Source organism: Tachysurus fulvidraco, chromosome 13, assembly GCF_022655615.1.
Source record: "Tachysurus fulvidraco isolate hzauxx_2018 chromosome 13, HZAU_PFXX_2.0, whole genome shotgun sequence".
NCBI lineage: Eukaryota > Metazoa > Chordata > Actinopteri > Siluriformes > Bagridae > Tachysurus > Tachysurus fulvidraco.
The window spans coordinates 11,028,525-11,038,958 of NC_062530.1; the positions used below are offsets into that span (position 1 = coordinate 11,028,525).

General features: G+C 37.4%; 1 protein-coding gene across 3 annotated transcripts in view; it reads left to right on the top strand.

The window, feature by feature from the left end:
• The window catches only part of nectin1b (nectin cell adhesion molecule 1b), a 97,128-nt gene extending 86,901 nt beyond the window's left edge, over positions 1–10,227 (top strand). Inside the window, exons 8-10 of one of the 3 annotated variants that reach the window (XM_027132603.2) lie at positions 1,638–1,739; positions 7,215–7,392; positions 9,651–10,227. In XM_027132603.2, coding sequence (XP_026988404.2) covers positions 1,638–1,739; positions 7,215–7,349 — 237 coding nt within the window. In that variant the 3' untranslated portion in view covers positions 7,350–7,392; positions 9,651–10,227. The remainder of the gene's footprint in view (positions 1–1,637; positions 1,740–7,214; positions 7,393–9,650) is intronic. The other 2 variants (XM_027132602.2, XM_027132604.2) reach the window with 2 other exon arrangements.
• The last annotated feature ends 207 nt before the right edge of the window (positions 10,228–10,434 follow it).

Sequence of the window (10,434 nt, forward strand, 5' to 3'; positions counted from 1 at the left end):
GTCAGTTCTCAAAGTTAATCTGTTGGATTATAAATGGTCAAGCACCAGGATCTGAGTGACTCTGACAAAGGACAAGGAATGAAACCTAGCCCATCTGGTCCAATCCAACAGAAGAGCTACTATAGCACAAATTGCTGAAAAGTTAATGTATGTTATCATAGAAAGGTCTCAGAACACACACTGCATTGCAGCTGTGTATGGGGCTGCAGAGCTGATGACTGGATAAAATGCCCCTGTTCATTGTACCTACTGTGGGTAACAGGGTATTTGGGCAACAGGGTATCTACAATTGGGAATTTATAGCATGACATTAAAATTGTTGTACAATCTTGCTGTACAAGATCAATCTAATCTAACTTGAAGGAACTGGAGCAGTTTTGCCATGAAGAATGGGCAATAATCCAAATGGCAAGACATGTTAGTGTGCTGGGGGTTCTCTTTGTTTGTCATGCTATCAGATAAGCAAAATCAAAGTCAAGAACCAAACTGAGTGCAAAAATAGATAATCAGAGGAGAGATTACCAGGCTTAGTAACATCATAAATAATATAATTTAATTAAAATGTAAATACAAGGGAACAGAGCACATTCAGAGGGTAATCTGAAACAAAGGCTTATAAAGGGTGCAAACCAACATACATTATTAAACATAGGTGGGTATATCCAGATGCCTGGTGAGTGTGAGTATTGGTGGGCTGGTGGTTGCTGGGAGTTGGCATCTGTGCTGGCCATGTTTGTTGGCCCCAGTGTAACAGAATTTGTGATATGTGATATAAAACATCATTATTGTTTTTGCCTCCAAAATTAATTTTGCCCCTTCAAAGTGGTAGGAATGTGTGCATCTAATAGTACAAAGAAACAATGATGACATCTTTAGCAGAAATAGTGTGGCTATTTAGCATAACCAGTGCACCTAGCAGTGAGGGCAAATTGGGCGGAAACCAGTGATGCCAGTACAGATATAAAACAGTATATATTACATTTTCAATATGACACTTTATTATATTTAATTGTTCATTTCCATTTTGAGCCTTGCAAGATTCCCGACATTCTATATTAAATTTTTTTACCCAGTTGGCTAATCTCAAACAAACAAATGTTTGTCTGATGATGTGAATAGCTGCTGGGGTGTTCTGGACAGAGCAGGGGAAACTTGTGCAGATTGTGGTGTGGCTGAAAATCTCCGCACTTTTGGTGGACAATCCTCATTCTTCTCCTTATTCTTCATGATGATATATATTTTCTGATGTACACCAGTCCCTGTTCCAGTAAACCAACAACAAAAAATGCTACCCCATGTTTTAGAGTTGGAATATTATCTTAGTTCCTGAGTTCAGAGTTCAAAGTTAAGGCACTCACTTCTTACACAAAACTCTAAAACCTTTTGCAAACATAGTACTTAAAATATATATAATTTAGTATCATTTAGCATTTAGTATATATCATGATAGTTTTTTATTTCTTGCAAAGGAAAATCATCAGCATCAATTTGGTGATATTTATAGTAGTAATGCTCGAGAGTTCTTTATTAATTTGCACCATCATCTCAAGCCTCTTTGGTTTCTATATTTTTGTTGGTTTGTTTAGGTTTTTTTTATTTGCATATTTGTTTTTGACATTGACATCCACTTTTTAAAGGTGGTTCTTTTGGACAAGGAGGATGAGATGCTGAAAATTCCAATGCATCCACCTTACAATGATATGGTGCTGTCTGAGACAACTGCTTTCACTGACAAACCAGTAAGTAGTGTTTTCTGCCTTCTATTTCTCCTTTTTGGTCTTCTTGATACACACCATATGGCCAAATATATGAGGACACCTGACCATCACATCCATATGTGGGCCCACTCCAAACATTTGCCACATACTTGTAAGTCAGGCCTTCTCAGTAGACATTGGTGCCTGACCTCAGTAGTGCTTTTGTTGATGAACCGAGCACATATGTTCATTCAACACTACACTTCAAACTCTAGTTTGGAGGCTGTAATAACAAAGAGGGGCCCAACTTCTTTTACATGCTTGGTTTTGCAATACTGTATATGCATATGGGTATGATGGTAAGGTGACCACATAATTATGGCAATTATGTATGCATCTGTACAATATGTGTGAGTTGTATGTTTGGGTATAAAGTTACAGAAAAACATTAAATGGAAATCAGTTAACATGGTGTCATCTCTTGGCAGACATAGTATTAGATCAAGGACCACTTGACTTTTGGTTAATATATAAAATATCTCACTATGAAATTCTTGTAAATATTTGAAATTCTTGTCAATTCAAAGCTGTAAATAAATAACTGTTTGAATAATATAATTTAGAGTCAATCATTTATGATTCATGCTTTCTGTACAGCCTTTGAGTAGTACCTTTAATGGTGTTTTTTATGCACAAGTTTGCTACCACTGCATATGTACTGGAAATCTCAGTAGTAAGCAATGCACTGATTCTTTTTTCCTTTTTGCCTGCTATCATTATTATTTTAATTTGCTGCATATCACTGTGTGTTATTTTACAGGCTGGAAGTTAATCAGTTGTGTCTGGGAAAACAACTAGCACCAGAAACTAGTGTCAATGATTAACTATAATGAATCAACAATAATGAATTTAATCTATGCCATCTGTTACATTCAAATAAATTGTTTCTTTCTTTCAAGATCAATTTTACTAACAAACAGAAAACAAAAGTCAAAGATAACCCAGACAAAGTGTGCATCATGTGGTCTTAATGCCTGTGCTGATGCTGATGAATACACTCAGCAAAAGGACAGCAAAATGCAGCTGCATACAATAACTTGTTTTCAACCTGCCTGTGTTCTCACATACCACCCCACTGCTGTGCTCCCTCCACTTTCTTCTGGTAGCTGCACACATAAGATTCAAAACACTGATTCTTGCCTACAAAGACAAAAATGTACCAGCAACCTTTTACCTCAAAGATCTTGTTACTCCTCGTACTGCCCCACGCTTCCTACGATCTACTAACACTGCTCGACAAGTCCCACCATCTCTCAGGGTAAGCAGTAGGTATACAGCAAGACTCTTTTCTCTTATGGCAAAAAGGTGGTGCAATAAAATTATAGATGTCCAAACGGCTGATTGAAGACCTACCTGAAACACTTAAACTAGTGCTTATTTTCCCTGTTTGTTTTATGTGTGTATTTAAAAAAAATTAGGTTGAGAGTTTAAGAGTTTTACAGGTTGATAGTATCCTAAGTCCTAGTGAACCTAGTGGATCAATGTGAAAGTAATAATGTATTCAGTGATAGTGACCTCAAAGCACTTTTGTATGGCACTCTGGATAAGCGCATCTGTCAAATGTCATAAATGTAAGTGTAAGCTGAACAGTAATTTATCTTGAATCATTTTTATAGCTCTATCTTGCACTTCCTTTACTTCCATCCAATGCACGGGTGAGCTGCTCACTGTTGCATGTGAGTTTCATAAGAATCTCGGACAAAAATACTGCATTGCATACCATATTATTCCAGTCACTCCCTGTGATTATGGCACAGAGCCAGAGGTATGGCTTTATAGCTGCAATTCTTCCATGAAGACCACTTCTGGGTCCCACTAGTTTCTAAAGTCAAGTCAAGTCAAGAAGCTTTTATTGTCATTTCAACCATATACAGTATAGCTGTTACAGTACACAGTGAAATGAGACGTGTCTTCAGGACCATGGTGCTACATAAAACAAAGACAGAGCTAAGGACTTAGTAAGTAGTCCTAGCCACATAAAGTGCAACTGTGCAAGCAGTGCAAGACAAGACGAATAAGACAGACAAGACAGTGCAGGACAGAAGACAGTGCAAACAAAACATTTCAAGACAATACAAAATACAATAAACAGAAACAGTGATGACCAGTGCAAATACTGTATGTTGAAACAATATCAATAAAGAGCAGAAAATGTGTGTAGAAAACAGCATGTAAACATGCTGTTGGATATACTGTATATTGGACGTGTGTGTATTTAGTGTAGGTCTGTGCAGTCCATACAGTTGATGTGCATCTGTGTGTTGTGCTCAGTACAGTCAAGGTACAGTATTAAGGAGTCTGATGGCTTGTGGAAAGAAACTGTTACACATTCTGGTCATGAGGGCCCGAATGCTTCGGCACCTTTTTTCCAAATGGCAGGAGGGTGAAGAGGGTGTGTGAGGGGTATGCTGTTGGCTTTGCGGATGCAGCGTGTGGTGTAAATGTCCATGATAGAGGGAAGAGAGACTCCAATGATCTTCTCAGCTGTCCTCACTATCCGCTGCAGGGTCTTGAGACCCAAGTTCCCAAACCAGACAGTGATGCAGCTACTCAGAATGCTCTCAATGGTCCCTCTGTAAAAAGTATTCAGGAGGTGGGGAGGGAGATGTGCCTTTCTCTGCCTTCATAGGAAGTAGAGAAGCTGCTGGGTTTTCTTGGTGATGAAGCTGGAGTTGAGTGACCAGGTATTCAGCTTTGTTGTGGTTGGGGCATGGTCAAGTGTCAGTTTGTGAATGGAGGGCAGAGCTGGGAAACGTGCATGTTAAGAATCACCTGTGTGGGAATTATCTAACAAGTGTTATGTGTTTCAGTAATTGGTGTGGTGTTATGTGTTTTAGTAATTCACAAAGTGGGGAGAGACAACTGCCACAAGAGAGACCTGATCTGCACAGAGCATTTGTGTATGTGTGGCTATATGTGGAGAGAAATAAAACTGCTGAGAATTGACCAAAGTAGTAATGGCCAATAAAAAGCATTTTGAGTTGTCTTCTATATCCTTATTTCCTTCCAAATCCCAGGAGAAATGGGACACTTGTGCTGAATCCCAGAGAATCCACTGTTATAGGCCTCCTTGAACTGTGTACAAAGAAAGAGCAGCATTTCCAGACTTCCATGGTCAAGCTTTGGATCCTTGTCCAGCCCATGGGTACTCTACATTCGGGGGCAAATTGGTCAGAATTTTGGATATTGATAACGGGACTGTGTGTGGGTCCTGAAGCAATGTAGCACAGTGTGGGAGGTGCACTGTATTGGCTGTGGTTGCATTGCAATTGAAGTCAGCTCCCCATCAGGAAGACATGTAGGGAAAGGACAAACCCTCAGGCATGCCTTCAAGCAACTGAAAATGAATGATGGTCATGAATTTCAGTAAAATATTTGTTCTCTATCCAATTTTTAAAGCAAGGTTATACTGAATGATGCAGTACAATTTGACACTTATAAGAGCTGATCCATTTATTGGCCCAAAAAGTGCAGATGAGGAAGCCACCATCAGCAGGTTGGACATATAAAGACCAACTCATGGCCTATTAACTGGAAACTCTCACAGACGTTTACAGATAGTGTGACGCATGTCATGAGTGTCAGTAGTGAATATCAGCATGAACTGTTGTGGACACACTCTTCTATGTTGTATCTCAAGTTGAGCTCCAGAAGGAGCTCCTGACCTAACAGAATCATGTTGTTTACAGTATGTCACACACTCATCTTAAACTGTATTTTGGGATTAAAGCAATTAGCACATGTGTTTATCATTCACAGAAAGATGGACTGGTCAAACAGTTTAATCTGTTTGCAGCTTATTTGCAGTTTAAGAGGCCCCACCAGCCTCCACTGAAAAAATAAAGTAAATCTGAACACAAAACTCCACACCTAGAGTCACTTAACATAGGAGAATTTGTATCATGCTCAAGAATATCAATGTGTGGTTGTACTCAGCTATATGAATTTTAACATGGAATGCTTGTTTTATTACCAACATACTGTTTCAAAATACTTGCCAAGTAGCAAGGGCCTCTTGAGGTGAGTCAGGGATGCTGGAGGTGTGTGGTAGATTTACCACTTCAATCTCAAGTTGTCCAGGACTACCTCATGGCCATGCTTATTAATATTTATCAAGGAGTCCTACAGTGGCTGATTCGGTCTGATGTGAACTTTGGAAAAGTCAACATGGTGTTGAAATTTGTTGTGTACCCAATGCCACACACTAATGAACTGCTCAATAGATTATCAGTTTGCCTTTATTTGATGCTGGTTTGACAAAGGGATTTTGATAGATCACATTGGTTTTAATTTTTAATGAGAAAATAGCCTTTTCTTCTCATTAGTGACCCTTTCTTTGAGTTATTTGAAGCTCTCTGTCCCCTTTGTTTTGCAGACTAATCACTGGACAGGGGGCTGGGAGAGTAAGCACTGCATGATTAAGAATGTGTGTCTGGCCATCAAGTGGAAGATTCTCACTCACCTACAGTATAATTGTTGGAACATTCTCTGTTTGGACAATGCACAGTTCCAGTGCCTCATCCATCTGAAGTATGCCAACACATGTATTGTTGGTATCTGGAATGTCAGCTGTTTAAATTTGAGCTGGCTAATAGGCCAGGGACACAGAGTGATATGGCACATTTCCTTTCTTGGCATGGGGCTCCCCAGCCTGAGTTAGTTGGTGATGGTATGAGGCAGGGGCATGTTCAAGCATGGGTTTGTGACTTTAGGGCTGAGCTGGAAAAAGTAAGGATGAACTCCTGTATGGGATTGCTCTGAAGTTTTCTGTATTTCACTGAAAGGCATCAAGGATAATTTGAGAAGAGATGAGTACCACGATAGAGAAAGAGCTGATCTGAATAGTTCTGTGTGTGTTGCTTAAAATGTTTAACTAATGCTTATGATTTGCAATTTGCACGATGGGCTGGAGATTACTGACTATTGACTGACAAATGAAGTATTCAGATGAAGTATTCTGACTAATATATTTTTAACTGTGTTAGTCAAATTTTATGTTCCTGGCGGTTTATTTTTTGCTGCTCAATTCTTCTTTTTTCTGTACACATTCCTCTATTTTCTGTGGTGGTCATGATGGCCACATAACAACAAGAACTTTATCCTTGTCATGCTTTTTATAATCACTGCTCATCCCAGTCGCACTTATTCAGTCTTATGTTTTATGTAAACTGAGTTTCCTGTCAAACTGTGTATATATCAAAAAAACTCCTGAATTCAAAGACAGTTCCTATGAAATAGCAGGACTGTGTTATACGTTGGAACGCATTGCTAACAAAAATGAACTGATTACAAGCAAAATGTGTATTGGCAAGTGTTTACATTTTTATTTTATGGTGTCCCTGCCTGAACACTCCATTAAAGGGATTATTCATATGCCTTAATTTCTGAATTTATCCTCAATACTGTTTCTTTATGAGCATCAGTCCTTACACACCTCTCCAACTCTCTTATTTCCAGAGCTTTGCCAACAAGGACTGTGATGTTCAGTATGCGGTGCTGGATACTGCAGCTTTGGCTTCCTCTCCCCGGAGCTCAGTGCATTCATGTGGAGACCTTGTTGAGTATGCAACCATCCAGACTAGCTCTCACTAGTGCATGCCCGTATTGGCTCTTTCACTATACGTCTGGCTCCAAGGTACACAGATTAATGCCTGGCCTCTCTTATGTATTTTCTTTGCTTTGTTAGTTCTTGGTATCTGCTATGTTTTTTCCTCCCACTGTTGAGATTAGTTAAAGGAATACAGTGTGAAAGAAAACTTTAGGTGTAACTGGCTAACAATTAGCATGTTGTACCACTTTTCAGCACAAGCTGTTTTTTATTTTAAAAGTACATTTTTTGTAACAGTTTTTTCAAATTGAGCAGCTGATTGTCAAAAAAGAGAATATATCATTTTATTATTGTAATACCTCATTTCTGAACAGGATGTACTGTAGTCTCCTGCATTTGTATATGTATATTTGTTCCAGACAACAATAATGGTTATAAAATGTTCAATCTTGGGCCTGTGTCAGCAGCCCAGGCACACAGACTTAAGCCAACTGCCCACTGTAAAGAACAAGAAGTTTAATTATGGCATTTTAAAAATATCATGATTTTTATCAAAAACTCTCAAAAGTCACATGCATTTTCTATGAATTGTTAGCCTATTATGTACTGTATTCTTTAATTTATCAGAATCAGAATCAGGTTTATTGGCCAAGTGTGTTGACACACACAAGGAATTTGGTTCCAGCAGTTTATGACTCTCAAAACTACAAACATAAATAACACTAAAATGTACAAACTAAACAAGAAAACAATGCAGACGATGCAGACGATTTATTAGCATTACACAGTTAAAATTCATGACACAGAGAATTACTTACATTTTTACATGAGTAAGGAATTTGAAGTTTGAAAGAATTTGAAGTTTAGGGAATTAGAAGAAGAAGAAGAAGAAGAAGAAGAAGAAGAAGAAGAAGAAGAAGAAGAAGAAGAAGAAGAAGAAGAAGAAGGAGGAGGAGGAGGAGAAGAAATGTGAGCCAGAGGCTAGGTTACCACATCCCCATGACTTCAGTCCTTGACTGCAATGGATTTGTAATCATTGATTTGCATTCACTGATGTTCATTTTGAAATCAAGGTTTTGTTCACTCACGTTGGTTTGCTAGACAATATACCAGTAAAACAAGCTAGATTAGATATCAAAATGAATAATATACTGAAAAAACTGCAAAGAGCTCCCTAGAAGTTTCAGGTTTCAGTTATATGTTTGGAAAATATGTGTTCATCACCTCCTCAAATCAGCTCTTTTATTTATCAGACTGATATAAAACACATTTTTTTGTTAAAAAAAAAAAAGAAAGAAAGAAAGAAAGAAAGAAAGAAAAAGAAAAAAAGAAAAAGATTACAAGGTCAATTGAACATGTAGAATATCAAAACACCACTAAACAAACTATAAGATGAAATGAAAGATTTCTGTCTGGCCCATTTACTAACGGACCATTCAGTAACATGGGAATGGGTGGGGTTAAAAGAACTGCAGTCATCCACTAAAGGATGTCAGAGACATTTGATTTCTCTTTTTACAGCCTGTCATGATGCCCAATAATATATACTTTAGTTTTATTTACAGCTAGTAGTATTAGTATTCAGATTCTTTACTTGGTAGGTGAGTACACAATACACTTGAGTGTGGACAATAACATCTGGGTCAGTCAAACTATATTCCTCTGCAGTGACTATTAGTTTGATCACAGATTTACCATACTGTACATTCTGTGTTTTTGGGTAATAGGCAATATTTTTATATAGATTTGGCCAGCTAAAATGAACAGGGAGTCACAAACAAGGCTAATGGACAAAGCTGTTCTCAGGTGCACAAATGAATCATACCAAATCGGAACTTGCACCAGGGTTGGATTCTAATAGACAAAACATGCGTAATTATCATGCATTTGAACTGCAAACTGCAGTTAAGTTGTTAGATTATTTAGTGTACTTTATCCATTGATTACCCTGTTTGCTATTTTGCTTCCTCTTCATCGAGTATGGAGCCTGCCAAAAGTCAAATAGAATCACAATTCCCTTTGAATTTGCAATTCCATTGTCAGAGAATCCTGTCAAGAAGTGCTAGGGTGGGTATGTAAGCAACACAAAAGATTACTTTATTTTTGTGAAATATGTATGTAACAGCAACTGTCCAGGATTCATGAATGACTTTTTTATTTCCGTTCTGAAATATTTTTTTAACATTTTCTGTTAAATTATTCTGGCTTTATTTTCCCCCAAAAAATGTCATTAGAGTTTGTGATGCGATGTAAGCAAGTTAAAAACGGTCTAAATTGTTGCATGCCATTTAATGGATAAAGGATATATATCACTGCTTTCTCCTTTTTTTTATTTGTTTTTGCAGATATATGGAACCCAGTAATCTCAAAACCCAGTACTGTACGTGAACTACCATCCACTGAGCAAACAGAAACACTGTTTTGAGCTTCAGCATGACTCTACATACCCTTCTGTTACTTTATTACTGCCAATGACATTAAGATGTTTTTTTTTTCTTCCTAATTCTTTGCAAAATAGCCAGTAAACACAGCACCAATTCAGCACAAATTTCACAAATTCCTCTAAACACATTTCAGAAACAACAAAAAAGAGGAAAATCATGTCATGTTTCTGAATCTAAATAATACTGTATTCATAACATGAAAATCATTAAAAAATCTTTAAATTACATTTTTAAAAAAATTTGTTTGTGTAAAATGTGTATGGTGGCCTAAGAAAATGGTTTTCCTAGTTTTCTGGGAGTTCTGAAAGCACAATGTAATGTATGTGACTGTAGTTCTACAGTTAAGTGACATGTTTTAGTAACTGGCATTCTGAAAAAAACAAAGTTATGTATGTAATTGTTGTTATACAACTGTGTATGGTTTTGTGGTTTACAATGCTGTTTAAAAACATGGAATAAATAAGTAGTTCTTCCTTAATACATTTACATTTACATTTACGGCATTTAGCAGACACCCTTATCCAGAGTGACTTACAACTGAGCAACTGAGGGTTAAGGGCCTTGCTCAAGGGCCCAGCAGTGGCAGCTTGGTGGACATTACATTACATTATTCATATTAATTATTAAGAACTACTGTTTAAATACTTGTTCAATTTTAACTAAAAAGTAATTACCAAGTCTTACA